A 26,008-nucleotide genomic window follows, 5' to 3' on the forward strand; every position below is an offset into this window, starting at 1 on the left:
CTAAGCGCTCATGAAACCTGTGTGGAGTTTTTACTAGTTCGTCTACCTTAACCCCTTTGAAAATATTTACACTCCCTTAACCATATTCTTTAGTTGAAGCTATTTTGATAACAGAAAATTTCCTCATTTATATCACCATCAATTAAAAATGTGCTAACTGAAGAATTTTCTCATTGCCATAAAGTGCTCTTGAGGCAGGCACAAGAAATCTAGAACATGACACTTTGTGAATACATTCTCGACTGTATCAAGTAGTGAACTGTGCTTCCGCTCAACTTGTTTCGAATGGATTAGTAACTTTCTTTTTTCAGTAAAAACTAATTCACCACTGGCAAGTGAGCGAGTGCAGTTTCCGAGAGCTAAGGAACGGTTGGCACTATATGGTATAAGGAACCTTCAAATGTCAAAGGAAGAACACACTGGCTAAAAATACAGTAAAACCTCATTACCACGAAATCCAAGAGACCAGAAAATAGTTTGTTATCAAATTTCAGAGTTACAATATCAATCACTTTATGTACAGTATTATAGAGTACCTGTGCATAGAACAGAATATGACACTACATAAGTAACTGTTCAAGTACTCGCAAATCATTTTTGGAGAAAAACTAAAGTACGTTTTGCTATCGCTCACAGGTATGAAAGTACCTTGTTACTTCATGGCCAACTGTATTCATAGCTTCCGTAAAAGCGTGACTTCGGATGTTGAACCAAAATGTTGTAAAATATTGAAATGAAATGAAATGGCGTATGGCTTTTAGTGCCGGGAGTGTCCGAGGACAAGATCGGCTCGCCAGATGCAGGTCTTTAGATTTGACGGCTGGGTGGAATTACATATCCTCCTGATCACTACTGCTAAAAAGTCTCCATACAGGCCTTGAAGGTACCGACAGGAGTGGAAGGTAAAGGGCCACGTGCTCCTGCGGAAGTGGAAATCTCATTTCTTAAATTTCTCGACTTTCTGATAGGCAATCGACGCACATCCTTCTGGGTGAGTGGTGGTGATTATTGTTTTAATAGGAAGTACAACTAGGCAACCATTCCCTATATAATAATCTGAAAGAAAAATGGAAGCGATCTGACACTTCGAAAAATGAAGGTATCGGCCAAAGTAAGACAAGGGCCACGAAGGTTTTGAAAATGAAAGACTCCCTAGGCTTCGAATGCTCTAATACCGTCAGGGTCAGAAAAGAACAAGAGTTGACCAAAGGAAGTCGGATAGGATGGATGAAAGTGAGGAGCCTGGTACAAGTAAGTGGAAGCAATGCCAGGACTCAGCTGAGGGCCCTGTGGTCACCAACCCACACTCCCAAGTTAAGAGCCCCTGCAGCTCCTTTTAGTCGCCTCTTACGAAAGGCACTGGATACCGTAGGTGACCTTCTGGGTGAACCGAGCACACATTTACTGCCTCTGTGAGGCAATCCTTGATCTTCAATAGCGTTCTTTCCTTACATTTAATGTGCACCTTATTTAAATGAGCTATAAAGTTAATTTTTAATATTCAAGATTTCTCTGTAAAACTTAGGGCCGGTTTCATCAACACATGTTAGTACTTAACAAGGTGTTAAATAATTTTAACATACAATTTAAGAAAATTTGCGTTTCATCAACAACGGTTAACATTAACAAATGTTAAACTGCGTATTAAAGTTAACATCAGCCATTTCCAATGTTAAATGGCTAACATTAGCATTTAGCAACCTGTTCCAAAATGGCTGCTGTGAATCTCGCTTTCGATGAGGAATTGCTCTATTTAGATCTTTTACAAAACAATCCTGATCGAAGAAGAGTTCAGCGACGTAATGACTTTCGAAAATCTGACGGATGCGGAAGTTCTTCATAGATACAGTTTATCGAAAATAGTCGTTGCTAAGGTTGTTGACGAAATTTGAGTGAGGTTAGAATATCCTACGAAGAGAAACTTAACCTCTTTCTCCAATGATGCAGGTACTGATAATATTACAATTTTTTTTCTACTGGTTATTTTCACATAATGGTCGGAGACAATGCTGGAATTTCTAAAGCCACTGTTAGTAGAGTTGTTTGACAAGTGTCTGCAGCAATAGCATCCATGAGGAGGAGGCATATAACATTACATTCCCTTCAGTAGAAGAGCGTCAGCAAATTATCCGCGACTTCTATGAAACAAGCCGTTTTCCTAGTGTTTGTTCTAGGTGCAATAGATTACATCGGAGCACAGTTTGAAGTTGGACAATTAACGAAGTGATTTTGTTAGGTGACAGTGGATACCCGCTAAAAAAAAGTATCTGTTAACCCCATTGAAACCATCGCGGACTTTTTCCCACGCCTCGTCCTTTTGTTTTATCGTCAAGCCATCCGTGCGCTTGCACTCAATAACTTATATACATTTACTAACTAATTCAATTAACAACTCTTTTTCGAAGGAGGAAAAATTAGAACTACGATTCCGTTTCACTTCTCGCGCCATATTTTACAGCTGTATGCAAACAAAAGCGCATCGGAGCGCGCTGTAAAATAGCATGTTCGTACCACTGCCTCCTTGATTCGCACCAGTTCGCAATATTGGGAGAGTTAACAGGCGATTAGTTAACATTTCACTAGAAAAGTTTGATGAAACGCAAGAAACCTAGCAAGATGTTAAAATTTTAATTCCGTATTAACTAACTACTTGTTAGTATATATTTAACATGTGTTGATGAAACCGGGCCTTAATGTACTAAGTCTTAAAGCTTTTGTTAAGCACAACATTGATTGTAACATATGTATTTAAATTTAAGAATTTACACAAATAATCCCTGCCTACTTTGTGGCTTATCAGAATTTGCTATGACGATGGGAGGAAGTCTTTCACTTCTGTCTACATTGTAACACGGTAGTGATCCCATCCCCTTCAACACCATAAGTCCGTGGGCTCGGCAGTATTTAAAAAAAAAAAGAGCAGTGGTTTCATCGGCATTGACAATATTATTCGGTGCATATGAACTGATTATAATTATCAGCCACGCTTTTCCGCCAATGACGAATACAAAAGATTTACAATTTCACTCAAACTTAGCAAGTATGAAACACACTATAGACACACTGAAACGAGTGAAAATGTGGATTGCTACCCTGCACGTTTCGGAAGACGTGTTCTATCGTGATGCGGGGAAATTTTGAATTTAAATTACTCTGTAATATACTATATTTTTAAAATGTAAAGGCAGTTTAAAATTAAAAGTCTGAAAAGTTTTCCATTTAAATATGACATATGGGGGAGAGTTTTATTCCATCTGCGGTTACATAAAGCATAACTGTACACCCAACATCCAAAAGTATGTGAACCAGGAGCGTGTTGCCAACCTTGATGCAAATCAAACTCACACCCCAAATTCATTAATTTTTTTAATATACGGGAATTATTCGTGTGAATACGGTACTTTCAAAAGTAATATCCACTGAAGATGGCCAATACCAAGGGTCGAAACATGTATGGTCAATATCAATAATGACAATTTGACTCCCATATAAAAGAGGTAGCACTGTATTGAATAAGAGGACTGTAAAACCTACATTATTGTATAATCGATACTGTCAATACGGATATGAAGCTGATATCATGCATTAAGTGTGAAACCTATGCAGAATATAAATGATGACTTGATGCAAGCACAAGCCATTAAAAATATTGCATTATCACCCTTAACACACTGAAGACCGGCCCCGGAGATCTAAGTATTACTGCGGCCAGCGGTTGTGGACAGGGCCCAGAAATCTCCGTTTTTATGTACTAGCTTAATTTTCCGCTTGTTGTGCTGTCTGTTAAGAAGAGTTTGAACGATTTGCCATCATATCATGGAGTAGTACGATCACTGATGTTAGTGCCGATATTTTATGTGATGATGATGATGATGCTTGTTGTTTAAAGGGGCCTAACATCGAGGTCATCGGCCCCTAACCGATATTTTATTCCACTTTTACGATCACTGTAATCACGAAAACAACCTATATACACGGGTGATCTTACGCAAAGTATTTCAACATTTGTACACAAATTCATTATATGATGTGCCACATGGGTGACAAGCCCTGAGAATTCTCGTAGTTTCTCAGCTGACAGCAAGTGATGGCCGACAGTAGGCGAAGGGCTACGAGAATTTTCGCTTTTATGGACCCTGTATTTCCTTGATCACTGATACAATTTTGGGCGAGATTATGAGTTCCAAACAGCGTAGTCATGGAATATAAACTGTCACTATTGCTGCATCTTTCTTTAAAGCTTCATGTAGTAAGCAAAACAATATCAGTTATAAATTATTCCAATGTTTTCCGGGCTTGTAGGCCATGGTCTAGAAGCATGTGATGGTCCCGACGTTTCACTGAAGACTGTGTTCGGCATTGTCAAGGGTTCCAATTGACTTCGATAGCTGCAAAGCTCACAGTGGAATGGAGTGGTGTTGCAATTCCACCACATTACATAGTGCAGGCTACAGTGCGCTGCTCGCCTATTGGTCCGCCATGCTGGAGGGGCGGTTGCTGATTGGCTGTTCGACCAATGATTGAAACATTAAGGAGCCCAATGTACGTCGACCTGCCTTGCCTGTCTTTGCCAAGGAAGACACCTGTAGCTTGCACTAAATAATGAGGTGGAATTGCAACACCACTCCATTCCACCATGAGCTTCGCAGCTATTGAAGTCAGTCGGAACCTTTGATAATGCCAAACGCAGTCTTCAGTGAAACGTCGGACCCATCACATGCTCCTAGACCAAGGTCTACAAGCCCAGAAAACACTGACATGATTTGTAATGCCAGCCGTGAAAGCCTCAATTGCTATAATATCAGTTATGTAGAGCTATTCCCTGAAGCAGCAGTGCAGATGTCCACATGGTGTGGCACATTCAGTTGCTAATAGATACAGATATCTGCGATTAATAATATGTAGACTGGTTATCATAGGTACCAAGTGACACTGAATTGGATATTTCTAATGATTAATGGCTAACACTAAACGGAGAATAACGGTAAAGAGAAATCCTTGCATACCTGAACAGATTAAGTACACAAATGGCACAAACAGGGATTTCCTACTACATTGTGCTTAGAAAGACTATTAAATGGAGACACAAACGATACTGCTTTGAAAGGTATCACACCGTACAGAATACTAAGCAACCTAGTGAGTACATGCTTCAAGTTTGAGGTCGATATTATGAATACTTTTTGAGTTACAGTACAAAGGTCGAACAAATATAAACAGAATTTTTGTTCCTGAACATCAACAGTTGGTAGGACTAGCCCCGCGCTTCTGCTATGCTTAGGCGGGACTGTTAGGAGTAGGAAGAGTGTGCTGTTGGACATTTCCTGCTGTTTTGTCAGTAACACTCACGATGTCGGAGCAACAGGTGCACCCCTCCACTGCGCAACGCATAATTATAAAATTTCTTGTTGTGAAGGAGTTACAGCGGCGTAAATTTGCCTGAGATTGACTGAAGAGTCCGGTGATCAAACTTTGTCAAGGATGCGCGTGTTTGCCTGGCATAAAAAGTACAAGGAAGGACAAGAACGTGTGGAAAATCAGCAACACGATCGCTGTCCTCAGACCAGCATTACAGACAAAAACTTTCGAGCGGTTAAAGACATTATTGACGATCGACGGTATCAGAAATTGCAGAACAAGTCAGAATCAGTTATGGGAGCTGTCAAGCAATCCTCATAAATGACCTACAGTTCCGTAAAGTGTGTTCCGGATGGGTCTCTTGCCTTTTGATCGAAAATCTGAATTTGAGACATTTGGAGGTCTGTCAGAGGCTTACAGCAATGTTTGCGGAAGAAGGTGATGCATTTTTGTGTCGGATCATCACCTGCGACGAAACATGGGTCCACCACTACACTCCCGAATCCAAACAAGCCAGTAAGGAGCGGCAGAGGAAAGGGGAGGCAGCACCAATGAAAGCCAAGACTCGACTGTCAGCTGGCAAGGTTCGTGCAACTGATTTTTTTCGATTGGCGAGCCATTTTGCTGATTGATTTTTTTGCATGAGCGATGCACAAATAATGCTGGTTACTACTGTGAGCTGTTGAACAAGGCAAGGGATGCATATCGCCGCAAAAGACAAGACCAACCGATTCGACAAGTCATCCTCCTCCATGACAAGACACAGCCCAATACTGCAGCTCTAACTGTCTCCAAGTTACAGCAAATGCACTAGACTACACTTGATCATCCTCCTTACAGCCCGGACTTATCGCCCTGCGATTTTCATTTGTTTGGACCACTTAAAGAAGCTCTAGAGGGCAATGAATTGAAGATGACGCGAGTGTTGAAGACTTTGTGCGCAACTGGATGGTGACACTACCCTGTTCTTTTTACGATGAGGGTATCAAGAAGCTGACCATGCGCTGGGACAAAAGCATTTTCAAAGCAGGAAACTACAGTATGTGGAAAAATAAACTAAAATGCTTTGTGTTTTCAATAAATGAATTTAAATAAAAAATAAAATCTCATTTATATTTGATCCCTTCTCGTAGTTCGAGCACAGCAGTGTAACTTCTTTCTTGAAGTCTTGAACTATCTGGATTACAATGGGGTAGCAGCTTCTGTTCGGAGCCTGTCCTCAATGTGTTAAGAGGTTCATTTTAGCATTCTGCTAATGGATCACTCCAAATTAAATAGGTCCAATGTGAATACTGTAGTTAATGGAATATGAACATACATCATTGGGAGAATTAAAAATTCTACTTACCAGCATCTGTGGAAGAAACAGAACTCCTGCCTCATAAGACATCATGAAGAGACCTGCTCCACTTGCTTTTGTTTTCCTGTTTATACCCCACGCTGCTTTGGAGAGGTTGGCACTGCTCAAATGGAACCAGGCCAGCTGCTTACCATCTGGTGATATTCGACCGTAGGTTTTGATGTGAGGTACAGCACCGGTGCGAAGACGTTTAGAGCTCTTCCACTGGCTGTGAACAAATTCAAGAGTAAAATAATACTGAGTGAATGCTAAGAGGATATTAATTCAGTTAGGAGAAATAGAAAAGTCAAACACTACAAGGCTTAAGTTTTGAGTGGAAATAGAAATTGAGGATTAATTTTAGGCTGCACATAATGTACGATGACTATGGTTTTTATTAGTGTATTTCAACGTAAATAATATAGTCTTATACCTGGTCCAATATGATACTTTCTTGACTGATCAAACCAAAGGAAAATTCTTTGGAAAAAGAAGTTGTGCAAGACTACGGTTACCAGATGACAACGGCTCGAAAGCAGGACTTTTGAGTTCATAAAGCAGGACAAAACAAGGACAGCATTAAAATTGCTTACATTTTTTGTTAAAAACATTTATTTAGCGTACCTTATTCATATTGCTTGGCCACAAATGAAGTCTCGAAAGCAGGAATGTCACTGGCACCTTATTCATGTTGACTGTACTTATCAGAGCTACTTATTTCATTGAGCAACTCCTCATTGTCTTTTAAATAGTCATGAAACTGGTTACAAGTGAAGTCCTTCAAGAAATTTTCATTCTGCTTTTGCACTTCAACATACTTTTCAAGATTTACAAATTGGTCTAATAATTAACATCATCAATGTGTAGACCTTTTGCACTAAGATATTTAACAGTATCTTCAGGGTCAGTCCAGTTGAAATCTGAAATTAAGGTCATCCATTTAAAAGTACTGAATTCTTCAAGTGGTTGTAACCATTTTCCAAGGTACTCCAGACACTCATTCTTCTTCTTCTTCTTCTTCTTTTATGACCACATAGGATCACTTTAGTCAGTCCGTCGTTCAGGTCTCTTTGAAGGGATTGTTCGGGCTTTGCGGTCCTCCCAGTACTTCTTCAGACGCTCCGATCTTCGTGCCCTTTCCTCAGTTGAAAATGTGCGTGTTGTTGGTTTGTTTTGTGTAAGGGTAAAGCGGAGGTTTGTATTCTTGAGTTTTGTATTCAATTTTATCTTATTTTTGGTGTCTTCTGTTGTAAGGCCTATTTCCTTCAGATCCTCTCTTACTTCTCTGATCCATTTACATCCTGTTGTGGTATTTTTTGAGACGAGATTGTGTTGTACTAGTTGTTTCAGAAGTCTCGAGTCCTGCATCCTCATGATATGTCCAAAGAATCCCAGTCTCCTCTTACGCATAGTATCTGTAATGGGTTCTAGCTCTTTGTACACGACTTTGTTAGGTATTAACCGCCACTGTCCATCTTTCTGATATTTTTTGTTGATACAGGTTCTTCCAATCCTCCTTTCAATTTTCTGAAGTCTGTCAGTCTTTGATTGTTTATTCAGGTAAAAGAGTGTTTCTGCTGCATATGTAGCTTCCGGTTTTATAACTGTGTTGTAGTGTTTTATTTTTGTATTTATTGATAGACATTTCTTTTTGTAGATATCCCATGTTAATTTTTGTGCTTTAGCTAATCTATTTGTTCTTACTTGGATTGAGATTTTTTCATTTAAGTTATGTGTTATTACTTCTCCAAGATATTTAAACTGAGTTACTATTTTGATTTTATTACCATTTATGGTGACTTCTTTTAGCTGTGTTGGTTTTTGGGGCATAATTTCTATTTTTTCAAATGATATTTTGAGGCCAATTTTATTTGCAATGTTTTGAAGTTCTGATATCTGGGTTTTTGCTTCTTTTATGTCCACTGCTAGTAATGCTAAATCGTCAGCAAAACCCAGGCAATTTGTTTTGATTTTTCGGCCAATCTTTATTTTGGGGGGAGATTTTCTAAACCATTCCCTCATTACCATTTCTAGAGCACAGTTAAATAATAGTGGTGAGAGCCCATCTCCCTGCCGTAGTCCAGTTTTAATTTCAAATGTCTCTGATGTTTCCCCCCTAAACTTCACTTTTGACTTGGTATTGGTGAGAGTCAATTTTATCATGTTTATTAATTTGGGGTGTAGTCCAAGGTGTCTTAAAATTTTAAACAGAGATTCTCTATGGATGCAATCATAAGCTTTCTTGAAATCTACAAATGTTATCACCATATCTCTGTTTCTTCTCCTGTTATAGTCCATTATCAACTTAAGACTCATGATCTGATCAGGACAGCTCCTCCAGGGTCTGAAACCTCCTTGATATTCTCCTAGTTCTTTCTCAAGTTGTAAACTTATCCTATTAAGGATGATTATTGAAAATATTTTGTATGTTATGTCTAGGAGAGAGATTCCCCTGTAGTTATTAGGGTCGGTTTTGTCCCCTTTTTTGTGCAGAGGATGAATGAGGGCTGTTGTCCAGTGTTCTGGTAGTTCTTCTTTAATCCAGATAGAGACAAGTTGTTGATGGAGGGCAACTTTTGCTGAGGTTCCTGCATATTTCCAGATTTCCGCAAAGGTCTGATCTTCTCCTGGCGCTTTGTAGTTTTTTAATTTATTCAGAGCTTGGTAGACTTCCTTTATTGTGGGGGGATTGATGTTTTCTGGTGATGTTTTTATCGGGGTGTTGGTGTCCAAATGAAGGAGTTCTGTAGGTTCCTCACAATTTAAAAGCTTGTTGAAATGTTTAGCCAGAATTTCTGCATTGTCTTTATTGTTATGGGCCAGCTTACCATCTTCATCCTTCATCAGTAGGGTCGGGGGTTCATATTTTTGGAGCTGCTTTCTGAAGGTTTTGTAGTAGTCCCTTGATTTAGTTTTACTGAACTGTTCTTCAATTAACTGCAGGGTGTCCTTATGATGTTGTCTTTTTATTCTTCTTAAGACTTGGGTAGTTTCTTTTCTCTGTTTTACTAGCTTTTGATAGGATATTTCTGTCTTTTGGGACTGATGTAATAGCCATGCCTGATGTCTTTTCTCCACTGTTTCATCACATTCACTGTTCCACCATTGGTGTTTTTTACGTGGTTTAATTGGAGCTAGGTCTTCTGCAATTTGTTTAAGGTTGTGTACTAGGTCTTCAAGTTTGTCTGTGATTTTTATTTTTTCAGTTGCTTTCTGGTAATTTTTGTTGTTGATTAGCTGGGTAGGATCTATTTTTCTTTTAGTTTTAAGGGCTTGCTTTTGTTGTCTCCTCTGGGGAGTGAGTTTAATTTTAATTTTAACTACGTAGTGATCTGAACCTGTGTCTATTCCTCGGAGGACTTTGACGTTATAGATCTTTTTTCATGAAGGAATCACTGTCTTCCTGCAACCCTTTCTCCTTCAAAGTTTTCATCATTTATTTCACTTTCATAGGAACAAAATTATTTGAAAAACAAGCTTGTAAAATACCACCAGTTTTTTCAAGTGCCTGTTTCACTTCAATAATGGAATTATTCTCCTTTTCAACATGAAGAATGTTCTCTTGAAAGACTGACATTAAAGACTGGCAAAATATTAAATACATTTCACTTAACTTATTGGTGAAAAACTTGTTCAAAATTGTTGGCAGGTTATCCACAGATAGAAAATAAGACTGAAGTGCTGGATACAGTTCAAGCATCCTTTCAACAGCTGGAAAAAGTGACAATATGCTTCAATAGGGATTTGTAATTCACATCAACAAATTCACAAAAAGTTTTTAGCTCTTCATTCCTTATGGTGAATGTAGAAAAGTAGTTGAACACTTTTAACACAATGCTTTCAACGTCAATCGACAATAAATCAACTCCATGTTGAACACAATTATGCAACACGTGTGCTGGGCAGCCTACTCCAATCAAGGTTTCATTAAGCTGAGATTTGAGGTTAGAAAATACACTATTATCTCCTCTTCTTTTCAGGCCACCAAAATTCATATTGCAGTTATCTCCTCCAAAAGCAATGCACTTCTCCAAAATTCCATTTTGTTGCAGGACATCTAACACCACTGAAGAGATTGTTGCAGCTTTTTCATTACTGACTTTGTGCAGGTCAATTAACTTTGCTTGCAGCCCTCCATTCCTGTAGTCAAAATACTGAATGAGTACAGGAAACAGGTTTATATTCGCACGATTGCTGCCATCCATACAAACACCAATGTATGATACGTTTTTCATTTGTTTAATGGCACTTTCTACACAGTGAGGTCCAAGTACATTATTGACACTGGCCTCAGACTTTGTACGAGCACAATGAATATTTTTTCCTATTTCAGAAGCAGGAAATAATTTAGACGGAAGCTTAGACATACAGTCCATAGTTTTGTAGCTCCCATGATGAACAGCATTGTGGTACACAAGAACTCCCTCTGCAGCAATCGCATTTTCGTTTAGTGATGTGTTATTTTTGAATAATGTCAACACATTAGTTGAAGTTGATGCACTTTGAACATTAGCTTTATGTTTGCTCGTTGTAATCTGACTTTCTAAATCCATAGCTCCACGATTAGCCACAGAAACGTATGTTCCTGGTTTACATACTAGACACATGGCTTCTTCGTCGGTGTGGCCCTTTCTGAAGCATTTATATCTTTTCTCCAATTCAGCAGTGAACTTACACTTTCTTTTTCCCATAATACATTTAACGTACCAACAGATCACAACAGATATTGTAGAGTAGATCACAAGGACTGTGGCACAACTAAGCAGCAATATGGACGAAAATTATTTGTCTTTAGCTTCCATTTCCATATGCTAACGCCAACTTCGACTATTGACTTCGACCAGCAATAATATACTAGTCAAAGACTACAGGAATTTAAAAAGTTCAAGCTGCAGCTGAAGTCAAAGGTTATGGAATAAGCGAGTCTAAGTTTACGAAAATGGGTTTCTAGTTGGAAAAAGTTCACTTTAACATATTAGACGAGAAAATACGGACAATCAGCAAATAATTAAAAATGCCAGAACAGACGCTAAAAATAAGGGCATGTCCTGGTAAATACGGACGTTGGTAACCCTATGCAAGACAGAGGACAAAATACCTTCCAGATTTAATGCAAAAGATTTCAATACGTTATCTATCAAGAAATGAAATGTGAAGCTAAGGCCAGAGACCTGCTGCTGCACGGATAAAGTATTTCCTTTAGAAAATGTCTGATAATTTATACGAAACAGATGTGTCTACTCTTTGTTATACTCTGCACTGCTTTACTTTTAAATTGACGTTTTGGCCGATTTTGGCTCTGTCTGGTGGTTATACGCTGAAACAGACATACAACCAATCCCGAGCTGCCATTCACATCAACGTATATCGGCAGAGTGCAATCTCTAAACATAGTTGCCTACTCTAATACTTACATTCACCACGTGGTTAACCTATCTCGCTCAGCGTGTATGGTATTCGGTACAGACCGTGATCTTTCGCATTTCCTTCAGTAATTAGTGTTTTTCATATTAGTCTTTATCTTTCTAGTACAGTAGACTATAACATAGTTTACGGTTTAGCATAGCATAAGTTACTAAATTCAGTTTTAATTCAGCGTATAAAAATAGCTGTAGTTTCATTTATGTCTGTGTATCGGTTAGTGTACTTATTTTGTGCATGTTTAGAATGTAACAGTGTAATTCGGGAAAGACAAGTGGCAAGAAAGTGATTCTGAGATCAGTGGAGTATTCCCTTTGTGGGTCATAACCTCCCTTACTGTGCCAGCCATTAGCGGTGAGTGTGTTATTTCTTCATTCTCTTTTATTCTTAATAATGCATTTATTTTAGTGTCGGATGTTGTTAGTATGTGTAGTTTTTGTGAATTTGTTTCCAATCCCAATTCATTTGACACAGTGGTGTCGTGTTCATTTACCTTCTCCCCTAACATTTTAGTTGTGGGCTAATCGCCATTGAAATCTGTGTCCTATTATTCTAATTTTTCTTCAAACCATCTTACCCCACTTTTCCTTTTCCTAGTCATTTCATGTCTTATTTAATTCATATATTCTCCGAGCCTAGCGTTCGATATCATGCTTTATTCTTAATGCATGAAACGTCCCTGGTATGTGCTGCTATCTTCTTCGGAGTGTTCTTACTGCGATGCTCCGCCCGTTAACCAATGAAAGCTCTGGATCTTGTTAGCTCTGTCTTCCTCATCTAGCAGGCGTGTGCCGCCATTACAGTTGAGTCGTTGGAGTGTGATGGATCGCTGGCGTGCTTGGTGTCTCCTGCAGGACCAGATTTCGGCCCGCATTATGGATTATGGATAAATAATCTGTGTGAAAGAGCTCTGTCTTGCCCTTAGAGCATCCTTTTACTTCTACCTTATTGGAAACGTCCCCAAACCGTATGGATTTTTAAAAAAATCTCTTGGATAATTGTGTCGACGCGAGTATTGGAAACTGACGCTAACGCGTCTCTGCAAGCTTCCGAAAATCTGTAAGTTCTTCATGTTCTTAAGTGAAATTGATCTTCAGTACTCCCTCTATGAGATGAGAAAAACTATTATTCGGACTTGAGGCGTTTTGGGTCTCCTAAAAAGGTTCCATCTTCCTGTCTCGTCCTTAAATTTGATTGTGTCTTTAAACATATTCGGGTTTCCTTGTAAAACTAATTATGCAGATATCTATACTAGATGATCGTGTTCTGTCCGCATATTAATGCTTATCATGTTACATTTACTTTGGGTGAAAGTAAGTTATCAATTACCGTATTTCACGGCATAATCGTCGCCACCGCGTAATCGTCGCATCCTTTATTTTCAATACAAAAATCGGACTTTAAACCTTTAATTACATAATTGTCGCACGTCCAAATTTTGTTCACTAATCTCGTTAAAAGGTAAATGGAACTGCAACGTAAGTTGCACATGAATGCGCAATTTAAATACGTGTATGGTTTATGGGCAATTTGGCAACACAGTCACGTTTGCGACATGTTGCACAACGTATAAATAAATAATACCGGTATATGTACGATGCATGGCTTACCGGTAGGCTATCGGCAGTTTGACAACGTGGTCGCGAGACAGTGTACTATTTATTCACCACCTACATATTATGAGTTCCCATTTGAAATACGTAAGGCTGTAAGTTATCACTTATCGGCAACGTCGCCAGGAAATACCAGGTAGGTAGGTTGAGTGGACCTCGAACCAGCCCTCAGATACAGGTAAACTTCCCTGACCCGGCCGTGAATTGAACCCGAGGCCTCCGTGTAAGAGGCAAGCACGCTACCCCTACACCATGGGGCCGGCTCCTGTGTTATTGCGCACGAAGTGAAATCCAAGACGATAACGCAGATTACCACGGAATTATTCAGCTCACGGTCAGCCGAATTATTTACGATGTCTCAGTTGTCATCGCTAGACTCTTATCTTACTACTACGTCATAAGAGTCCGGGCATGGGATGAAAACTTTTATCCAAGCAGTCAAGATAATTATTATCCAATGCTATTAAAGTTTTATTTTATAAACTCGTCAGTAATGTAATGTAAAATCATCAATAACTGGGAAGAAATATTAACCTAATTACCGTATGTTTAAAAGAAATTGAAAAAAATGAATGTTTGTTACTGAAGTCTCAGAATACAGTCAACTATACGGTAGATCTACACCGCGCTAGCTAGAGCTCCGGTTTGCGAGCTTTGCGCAAGCGCAGTAGTGTGTTGCAACCAACGAGCTAAACTGATAAATTGCTGCATGCTTCCTTGCTGCCTAACAGTATTGGCTGCTCTGGAATGGACAGATCACAGATGCATTCATTTGTTTCAGATTTACGTGATTACTGTAGACATGTGTGCGTGAGAATTTAAGTTTTTAATTTGTGTTTGGGGTGTTTCCAGAAATAATTTGTTTTAACAGTGAACAATTACGGAAAGTCATTTATATCGCAAAACATTAACGTGTGAAGCATTTATAAGCGATTATGGGTAAATATAGAAACTATTCTGCGGGCTTCAAGCTAAGCGTAATTGCCTTCACTGAACAGCATGGGAACAGAGCTGCAGAAAGAAAATTTTCAGTGAGTGAAAAGTTGGTGCGTGACTGGCAGAAAGTAAAAAACAAGCAAAAAAGCACAAACCCTTCTAGACGCGCGTTTAGAGGTCCTAAAACAGGGAAGTTTCCTATAATTGACGAAGAAGTGTTTAGGTACGTCAGTGAAATACGTAACAATGGCTGCAGTGTATCATATGAAATGTTACAAATTAAGGGACAGGAGGTAGCGCGCAAACACAACATACCGGTAACTCAGTTTAAGGCGACTCGTGGGTGGATTAAGGGGTTCATGCGACGACACAATCTGTCAGTGCGAAGGAGAACAACACTAAGCCAAAAGTTGCCTGCTGATTACACGGACAAGATTGTAAATTTTCACCGATTTGTCATACGTTTGTGCAAGGAAACTTCGTACTTGCTTTCTCAAATCGGTAATGCCGATCAGACTCCAATCTTTTTTGATATGCCTTGCAACAGCACTATTGCGCTAAAAGGATCACGGAGTGTATTAATGAAAACCAGCGGTAGTGAGAAGTTGCGATGCACGGCAATGCTAGCCATTACAGCTGACGGGAGAAAGTTGCCGCCTTACATCATTTTCAAGAGGAAAACGATGCCTAAGAATATACAGTTTCTCCATGGAATTCATCTATGAGTGCAACCAAAGGGTTGGATGGACGTAGAACTCATGCTGGACTGGGTTAAAACTGTGTGGAATAGAAGACCTGGTGCACTACTAAAACAACCAGCTCTGCTTCTTTTAGATAGTTTCCGAGGTCACCTCGTGAACGAAGTGAAGCAAATTCTCACTACAAATAAGACACGATAGATAGTCATTCCTGGTGGCCTAACATCTGCTTTGCAGCCACTAGACGTATGTGTTAATAAACCCTTTAAAGACCACTTACGTCGATTTTACAACAAGTGGATGATGAGCGGCGATCAGCAATTGACGCCCGCCGGAAATATCAGGCGTCCACCCTTGGACTTGTTATGCTCGTGGGTGAAGAAGAGTTGGGATCTTATACCACCTGAACTAGTCTCCAAGAGCTTCAAAAGGACTGGGATTTCGAATGCACTAGACGGTTCCGAAGATGACGCAGTGTGGCAGGGAGACGAAGAATCTGATACTGGTATTAACAGAGGCGAGGACGGCGCATCAGATAGCGAAACCTGCGATAGCGACACCGAAGATTTGGAATAAATTGCGTACCGGTAAGTCCGCATTTCACAACAAAGCGATAATTTTTTGCAAGTGTAATATTTTAACTTTAATACTCAAATTAATGACAATTAACTTAATACGTTCATTTTTATTTTCAGGTTGGAAAAACGTTCACCGAATTGTTGCGAAAAATTATGAATTTTGTTTTAGACTATTTTAATTGTTTTGATGTATAAACGCGAGTATTACGTGCATCTTAAATTTGTATCAAATACAATTTAGTTATAAATACATTTTTTGAGTAATACAAATACTGGTATTAAATATTCATCGTATAATGGTCGCATCCTAGAATTTTTTCGAAAATTTTGGTATAAATAGTGCGACTATTATGCCGTGAAATACGGTATGTTGAATGGATAGAGTGTAATGTTATTAATGATGGCTATGAAATTACCCCACTAGGTAATTTTTTTTGGGAAGGTCTCCCCAACAGGATTGAAATTTTATTTAATTTTCCCTTAATTTCTTTTCTTGTTCTTTCATTCTCTTTTATTACTTGTAAATTTATGGTTTTGTCCCTTGAAGTAATGACCATTGTCGTGGTTGTACCAATTGGTCATGGCTTATGTTCATGGTGTGTGTTCGTTGCCATGACGATGGGTTGTTGTTGTTGGTGATGATGATTGTTTTTTTTTCTTGGGGACTGTTGACGAGTTTTTAGTAATTCAATTAATTTGTATGACTTGGCCCTTGCTCTTGTGAAATTTTGGAGCATGTTATTTGGCATTTAACATTTCCTTTGGAATTTTTCTCTATCCTGTGTGGGATATATCTATATTTTTCCCTTTGGTCCTTGTGGTAGTGCGCTTTTCGTTTGTGGTAACGTGGGGAGTTATCTGATTCCCTTGGAGAGAACTCCGTGATTAATGGTGTCGTTATGTTGTGTAACTGAAGTAAAATTCTAAAAGGATAAGTAATAAGGAACTTTTACCTTTCTGAAAAAACAAAACAAAACAAAAACAACAACAACAACAAATTGGTTGGTCGACCACGTTAGGAATTTTAATCCTTCCAATTTGTCATTTAACTTATTTTAAATATATTATTAGTTTCATTTACTTGGTGGACGTTTTCTATGTTAAGGCATTTAATTTAATTTGGTTTTCCTGAAATAAAGGTATTATATTTGTCTTTTCAAGGTAAGACATGTTGTTCTTTATTTTAGTATTTTGATACCAGGCACAAATGTTCTTAATCCAAGATTTAAATTGAGGCACCTCTCCACCAGTTCTGGTAAGTTCTTCCTTGCTTATTTTAGGGGGTGTTTTACGGTGTCTGTACTCGCTTCCCGTTTCTTTGATGACCTGGTTAATTTGTGTAACTACTAGTTCGTTTTTTTCTACTGCCATTAACGTGTAGTTGTGTTGACTTGTTAATGGGATACATTAGCTTTTCTGAGTACAGTATTACATTTTACGAGGGCTGTTTAACGCGATCGTATTGCATCAACTGCTCTTGTGGCAGTAGTGCGCTGGCAACAGACGTATGGTGATGCTCATTTGTTTTGTGAAACATCAATTTAGAAGTAAAGCCGTGCGGAGTATATATGAATTTTAAGGGCACAATTAATAATGGGGGACAAAACTCCTTCAGCATTTGATGCAAAATTTTCAGCATTCTCTCTGTCAAGAAATGTAATTTGAAACTACGGACAGAGGCCGACTCCTGCATCAACAAAGCATTTCTTTTAGGAACTGCCTGAAATTTTATGTAAAACAGATGTGTCTACTGTTTATAGCCTGAATTTCAAGGGCTCAACTAATAATCATATAACATGATTAAAAAAGTACAGTGCATTTCAGCTATAATTTTCTACCTTAGGAAACGTACTATAGGAATGCAGTGAACCACATCTGTTTCTGGTGCGTCCGTATTGAGTAAGGTAAGCAATCTCCCCCCATCAGGCCATCTAGGCTGTCCATTACGTTCTGCTTACTTGGATAAATCTGAAACATAGGAATACAGAATGCTCTCTAATTCTGACAATAATCCGCTAAGAAACAGAGATGGTGAAGACAGATTAGATAGAAGAGATGAAAAGAGAGGAAACTGGTAATTGTACGAGGCAGTAAATACACATAAGTACACTTACTGACACAAAAATCCATAGTTCTAGCCCGTCAGGTAAGCAACTCAAAGTTGAAAACATCCTAGGGATATGAGCTAAGAATTTTAGACAAAATATAATAAAGTATGAGAATATATTCTTTATTTATTCCTCAAATTACAATCCTTTTCTTAATCATCGTTATCCAATTGATTAGATTAGCAGTTTGCCTTTATCTACCACTACAAGCACTAATGTCAGTCAATGCAGAGTTTAACTTAAGCCCTTATAACTACATTCGGTGTGGACATTTTCCAAAATATCAAAAACCACCTGAGGATATTGAACTAAGGAACACATTACAGAAAGAATTATGTAAATAAGTTACTTTGGCTAGAATTTGATTAAAAAAGAAAACAAGTAAAGAAACAAGTGATTTTTGGCTGCTTTTACAGAAATGCATTTAGGCCGGAAGTTATTTTCGAATTTTAAAATTTTTTAAAGTTTGATAGAGCTATCCAAGACTCACAATTTGAAACCTTTCCAGGCCCTTTAGCTTTTCAACTTATGGCACTATTGAGGAAATTGCTTAATTTTAGGGGCTGCCTGGCCGAGGCAGAAAAGGCATGCTCGGTTCACCCGGAAGGAGGTGGGTTCGAATCCCAGTCAGGAAGTCGTAAAATTTAAGAAATGAGATTTCCACTTCTGGAGGTGCATATGGCCCTGAGGTTCACTCAGCCTACACCAAAAATGAGTACCAGGTTAATTCCTGAGGGCGAAGGCGGCCGAGCGTAGAACTAACCACTCTACCCCATCACGTGCCGAGGTTAACAATGACGGAAGCCTTTACCTTCCACTCCTCCAAGGGCCTTCGTTGCCTGTACGGAGGTGACTTTGCTTTGCTTTTGCTTAATTTTATGTTTTTCGTAGTATGGGGACCCCTACTCTGTCTGCTAAGAAATGTTTTCAACATTAAAAGTGAGTGCACATAAAAAATCCTACATCCAAGTACAGTGACGAGCATTGCCACATGCAACTATGATGCTGCGGATCCTAGTTTGCTATTCAGGGGCAATGAAGCATTACTCATTCATAAGTTGCCATCATAACTGGAGTACCTACAAGTGTTGGAAGAAATAAGATAGCACAGTTTCCTGTAAAAGGCCTTAAATATGAGCGAGGTAGAAGGTAACAGGTAGACTACTGGTAATAAGTGTGTTATGCATTGACTGTTCATGGAGCACCACAGGCCAGTGGGTACGAACTCAGGTTCACAGTGAAAAGGGGGTTGGTTCGAATACGCTTGGGATGATCTTTTATCTCTTTACTCTGCTGGCAGCAACAGTGGAAAAAACAATTAGGTTTCAGGCTTTTTACACAAAGGTAGGTCATTCTACCAGCAACTATGGCACATCAAGGACCTCTTATTCATGAACGGGTAGTTGGTCTCGCTGAACAAGGAAATCTAACTGCAACAGAGGCTGGACGGAGCTACGGCATCTGCCAGAGTACAATGATGCATTGGGAGATGTCAGCTGGCTCAGGTTTGTGGCAGATCTCAAACTGCGAACAGGGCAATCAATTACTTCATCGCAGAGGTCCATTCGACCCTGTTCATGAATGCAGTGCACCTATGCCAGGCCGCGCAGTTTTCCCGGCAGCTCGAGGATAGCTTTGAGAAGCCTGAATGAGGCAGGGTTTCAATCCCAATGAGCAGATAGCAAACAAAAGCTCACTGATGAAGAGAGGGTGTACCACCTTGCATTTGTCAAGGTCAATGTGCTGCACGATTAGTCGAACATCACATTCTCTATCGAGAGCAAGTTTTCCTTGGCGAATGATGGGATGGTCATGTTTTGCCCTTACGGCATCTGGCAGAATCCAGCACATGTCGCCAAATATTAGAGCTCTGGCCGTGTAACTATTGCATGCTGGGGTTGGATGAGCTCTTGTGGGATAGGAATGCTGCACAGAATCGAGCATCGTCTCATCAATGGGCAGTATGTGCAGATTTTATAGAATATTATGGTCCCTTCTGTGCGGGTGTGTCATCCTGCTGGTGTTATACAATTTCAGCAGGACCTGACTCTGATCCACACGTCCTGATTAGTTCAGGAATGGTTCGTGCAAGACAAGGTCAGGTTGAACCTATCAACGGTTCACGTTGTTGGGCAGATATGACATGAATGAGAATGAGCGAGTCGAGACAAAGGAAATAATAGTGGAGATCTGGCTTAAACCCGCTCCAAACATGAACAACGCTCTCTGGACATTATCAGTAGTATGGCCAGGGATGAGGTTGGAGGTGACGACAATAAGTATGCTTATGCCCTAATAGGTTCCATGGCCGTATGCCTGGAAGAGGTCGTGCATAGACCTCTTGCAGAGAGGACCACCCAATGGTTCTTTTCAGGGCCACAAATAAGCCCAGTCACTGTCAATAATGGGATGATAAAACAAAGGAAGTTAGGTGATTCACCATATAAGTTAGTATAAGAATAAAAAAATAAACATGAAGATATTTTATGAGTATAGGAAAGGAACAAACAAGTGTCAAATCAAGCCAGAAAGAGAGATAGGCAAGCTGCTTTACATCACACCGACACATATAGGTCTTATGGCCATGATGGGACACGAAAGGGATAGGAGTGGGAAGGAAGCGGCCATGGCCTTAATTGATGTACAGCCCCAGCATTTGCCTGGTGTGAAAATGGGAAACCACAGAAAATCATCTTCAGGGTTGCCGACAGTGGGGTTCGAATCCACTATCACCCAAATACTGGATACTGGCTGCACTTAAGCGACTGCAGCTATCGAGCTCGGTATGAGAGAGAGGAATAAGAAAGGAAAACACATACCGTATTTACGCGAATAATCCCCACACATTTTTAAAAGAAAAATGAAGCACAAAATTGGGGTGTGGGTTTTATTTGCGTCAAGGTTGGCAACACGCTCCTGGCTCACCTAGTTTTTATGTTGGGTGTACAGTTATGCTTTGTGTAACTGCAGATGCAAGAAAACTGTCCTCATATGTCATATTTCAACGGAAAACAATTCAGACTTTTAACTCGAAATTGTCTTTCAATTTAAAAGAAATAGTGTTTTTAGGGTAATTTAAATTCTAAATTCCTCTGCCTCACGATAGAACGCATCTTCCGGAACATGCAGGGGTAGCTTTCTGCACTTTCACTCACTTCGGTGTGTCTATAGTGTATTACACAGTTGCTATCGTGATTATTTGTATTCAGCGTTTTAAGGAACACCACAATCACGTAGCATGCAGTGTGCGGAGAAGAATAATCTGCAAACAATGGCGATGACAACAGTTGGTGAAAATGCGTGGCTCATAATTATAATCAATTCGTATGCATCGAACAATATTATCAATGCCGATAAAACTGCATTGTTTTGTTTCTTTAATGCCGAGCCCAAACAAACTTGTGGTACTGTACTGTGTTGCAGACGGAAGCAAAAGACTTTTCCCCTCAACATAGGAAAGTGCGATAAGCCACGATATTTTTAAGGGCATCTGGTACTTTCCGTGCGAATAGAAGGCATCTAAAAATGCAAACAGTATAGTAAACCGAAAAATAAAACACTTGCACGGGGGAGCCAGCATAATTTGTCCTCGTCTTTGAATCGTGTTTTTTTTCTCACGTTGCGTGAGGTCATGTTTGCCAGTGATTTATCAAAATGCATTATTTGAACACCATAAATGCACCTTGTTGGGTACATTTTGGAAATAGTTTTTTTCATGGCATTTGAAAGTTTTAAACTGCGAATCAATGTTAATTGCATGCAGTAATGGGTATTAGAATATTTTGTGACGCGGCGAGGGTTGACATTTCTGAAGTACGAGTTGATAGTTAATTCGAAATTACGTAATTCGAAGTCCAATTTATGCGTCCCAAGGAATTCTAATTAACGAGGTTTTACTGTATCGCAAAACTATAATCCGAATTCGGTGGTGTGTGTGTTTCAAGTATTTACATTGCACGAAAAGAATTATCCACTATCAGAGTAAAAAGAGACGGCGTGTGAGAAGTGTTTTAGACGTGGAGTGTGACGAATTTGTAAGTATAATGGAGAGGATTCTAGTGATTCAAGAGACAACGAATATTCTGATCTACAGGGAATCGAGCCTATTTCGAGTTCAGATTAATGAAATATCTGTCACGTAAGTAGACACAAGTACTTGCTAATGTTCATGGCAAATATATTTCATAGCAGTGATGTTGTTTTTTTCCATCTAGGCAAAGCAGTTACAGTAAAACCTCGTTAATAAAAAGTCGATGGGACTAAAAAATCGGACTTCGAATTATGTGATTTTGAATTAACCGCCAATTCGCAATTCAGAAGTGCCAACCCTTGCCGCGTTACAAAACATTCTAAGGCCAGTTACTGCATGCAGTTAACCTTGATTCACAGTTTATAGCTTTCAAATGCCATGAAAAAAGAACTATTTCCAAAATGTATCCAAGCAGGTGCATTTACAGTGTTCAAATAATGCACTTGGATATCTCACTGGTAAACACAACCTCACGCAACGAAAGAAAGAAAAAAAAAAAGCACGATTCAAAGACGAGTAGAAATCTATGCTGCCTCCCATGTACAAGTGCTTTATTCATTGCATTACTATACTGTATGCATTTTATATGCCTTGTATTTACACAGAAAGTACCCGATGCCCTTAAAATCGAACTTTCCTATAGCTCTATCCTTGTACGATTTCCCGCCATGGCACTTCCCTTGTACTTCAGAAATGTAAACACTTGCCGCATCACAAAGTATTCTAAGACCCATTAACACATGCAATCACCTCGATTCACAGTTTAAACCTTTCAAATGCCATGGAAAAAACTATTTCCAAAATGTATCCAACAAGATGCATTTACAGTGTTCAAATTAATCACTGACAAACATAACCTCACGCAACGAAAGAAAGAAATCACACAATTCAAAGACTAGGATAAATTATGCTGGTTCCCCTGTGCAAATGCATTATTTTTTGGATTTCTGTACTGTTTGCCTTTTTAGATGCTTTGTACTGGCATGGAAAGTGCCCGACGCCCTTAAAACATTGTGGCTTATTAAATTTTCCTATGATGAGGGGATAAAGTTTCTCGCTTCCATGTGCATTGCAACGCACTACAATGACCCCCATCCCCCACCCTTGTACGATTCTCCGGCTGGCACTTTCTCCTTTAAAACCATAAGACCGGTTGGGCTCCCATTAAAATAAAGCAGTGCAGTTTCATCGGCAATGACAATATTGTTCAGTGCCTACGAATTTATTATATGAGCCACGTTTTTTCGTCAACTGTCGGCATCGCCAGGGTTCACGGATTCTGTTTTTCCACACACTGCCTGTTGCATGATATTGAGGCATTCCTTAAAAGGTTGAATACAAAAGAATTCCAATTTCATTCAACTTAGCAATCCTGAAGCGCACTGTAGACCCGCCGAAGTGAGTGTAAGTGCAGAAAGCTACCCCTCCACGTTCCGGAACACGCGTTCTATTATGATGCAGATTAATTTCGAGTTGAAATTACTCTGTAATATACTATTGTTTTAAAATCTAAAGGCAGTTTCGAATTAAAAGACTGAATTTCGGCAATGGGGCCAACATTGTACTTCGTATTACGAATTATCCGTATTTCGAATTAAACCATTTAAATAACATGCAAAACTGTATCTCATGTTTCCGGGAACGAGAGTTTCTTCAAATTAGGCGGGATTTTGAATTAACCGATTTTGAATTATCGAGGTTCTACTGTATATCCGAAAATTTACGTGCATATTTGTGTAAAGACCATGTGTACCTCGCGGAGTGATATGAAGTGTTTGTTTATGCTTACGTTACTCTTTCGATGGAAGGGATTTTAGTTCATTTCATTTTTTTCAAAACGAACCTTCTTAAAATTAGGGTGCGGGCATTATTCATGTAAATGCGGTAATAGGACGAACACAATGGCAAGTCATTTGTCCTCGTCTCCTATTTCTCCTGGTCCCACTTCCCACACTGACCTGCTATTGTGTTTGTCCTATTATATGCGTTACGTTCTTACCCTCCACCACCACTCTCTCCCCCTAAATGCTAGATTATTTAGCCATATGGTCCACCAGAGAAAAGCCAAGGAGTGGTTGGAAAATGACTGTGCAGACAAGAAACAAAGGGTTAAACAAGAAAGAAACAAGGCAACAAAATAAAACAGAATCTCGCAGCATAACGGTCTGAGTGGCAATACATCTTGATGATGATGATGATGATGATGATGATGATAATGATGATGCTGCTTGTTGTTTAAAGGGGCCTAACATCGAAGGTCATCGGTTCGGCAATACAGTACATCTAAGACAAGGAAATCTACAAGGATAGAGAAAAATAGAGAATACTCCTTTACCAAACCTAAGGAGCTGGAGTCAGCAATGATGATTATGATGATGCCTAACAGTACCATTTTTATGTCTTTTTGCAAGCAGTTTAATGCTACACTAACTATCACAGGTTTTCAGCAATGATAGGATAGAAAAGGGCTGCTGAGTTTTGATGATGCCAGAAGCTGTTTTCAATTAAATGATCTCTCAAGTATAGTATAATCTGTTATCAAATGTTTTCTTTTTTAGGTACTTTCAAATTTTATTTTAACTGCATTAGTTTTGACAGATTGAAAAACCTCACAGTTATAGTAAACAAGATGAAAGTGGCAATGAAACAATTATTTCAGAATTAGATGAGAGCTTGGTTGTAGTAGTGTATTGTAGTAATAGAAAGTGATCCGCGTGATGGAAGTATTGAAATTAAAAATATTGTTGCTACACCCACAGTGTCTTTTATGTCAGCAGTGTGCAGAGACAGCGATATTTTATCAACCATATAAAAATTGCTGTGACATACAAAACCAACCCATTCTTTCTCAAAATTTTCCTAGATGAACATTTAGTGAATTCAATTGTGATGGAAACAAGTTGCTATGCATGCCACTTCCTTCGAACACGAGTTATCTCCTCACTTGTGAGTTTGTAACTGCAGGGATGTTACATTAGATGAAATGAAGACAACAGACAATGACCCTTCTTTCATACACCACAGTAAGGACAAATTTATGATGAATCCAGTCAAATTGAAATTTCTTCAGATATACAAGAGCAACAAACTGAAAAACTACTGATCAGAAATTAAAATATGTTAAATGTATTAAGTACTAAATATTTATTAATACTGTAACATTTCATTTTAAAAGATTTACTAGTACTGGAGTTACTTAAGAATTGTGTTTTTATAGAGATTAGATGAAATGAAGACAACAGACAATGACCCTTCTTTCATACACCACAGTAAGGACAAATTTATGATGAATCCAGTCAAATTGAAATTTCTTCAGATATACAAGAGCAACAAACTGAAAAACTACTGATCAGAAATTAAAATATGTTAAATGTATTAAGTACTAAATATTTATTAATACTGTAACATTTCATTTTAAAAGATTTACTAGTACTGGAGTTACTTAAGAATTGTGTTTTTATAGAGATTAGAGGACTGAAACTTTAAATGACCTGCAAGGATGCAGAGGGCTTTTAAATTTTTAAATACCTTTCATGTCAGACTCCACTTAACAACTAAAGAAGAGTAGTTTTTAACATAAAACGCCAACATTAGCAGACATTACAAGCACGATCAAGCTAAGCTCACGTAACTTACCACTCTGAATGGTGGAGGAGACCTCGGTGCAGGAGCCCCTTTACTTTGAGCCATACTGGCTCTCAGTTCTCCTATCATCCAAGCCTCAGGGTCCTGCCCCAGGCTACCTATGGATGAACACTGGGCCAAAATGGGCCACGATGAATCTGCATCGCTGTTGCAGTATTTCTTGAGGATGCTTCCAAGTCGACGATGGCCCCACCGATCGATGTCAGGACCCTGGTGACTTCCAGGCACAGAAGCAATGAAAAACACTCTGCAAGAAAATAGGACGTAGCAAATAAATAATTC

General features: G+C 39.0%; 1 protein-coding gene across 2 annotated transcripts in view; it reads right to left on the reverse strand.

Moving 5' to 3' along the window:
* gkt (glaikit) overlaps positions 1–26,008 on the reverse strand; it is a 104,757-nt gene that overhangs the window by 14,061 nt on the left and 64,688 nt on the right. For both annotated transcript variants that reach the window (XR_011017543.1, XM_067135895.2), the window contains exons 8-10: positions 25,718–25,973; positions 17,796–17,911; positions 6,707–6,926 (exon numbers count right to left, since the gene is read on the reverse strand). Coding sequence is in view for 1 of the 2 variants with exons in the window: in XM_067135895.2 (XP_066991996.2) it covers positions 6,707–6,926; positions 17,796–17,911; positions 25,718–25,973 (592 nt within the window). In the remaining variant the exon portion in view is untranslated. The remainder of the gene's footprint in view (positions 1–6,706; positions 6,927–17,795; positions 17,912–25,717; positions 25,974–26,008) is intronic.

The sequence above is a fragment of the Anabrus simplex genome, chromosome 1 (genome assembly GCF_040414725.1).
Source record: "Anabrus simplex isolate iqAnaSimp1 chromosome 1, ASM4041472v1, whole genome shotgun sequence".
Taxonomy (NCBI): domain Eukaryota; kingdom Metazoa; phylum Arthropoda; class Insecta; order Orthoptera; family Tettigoniidae; genus Anabrus; species Anabrus simplex.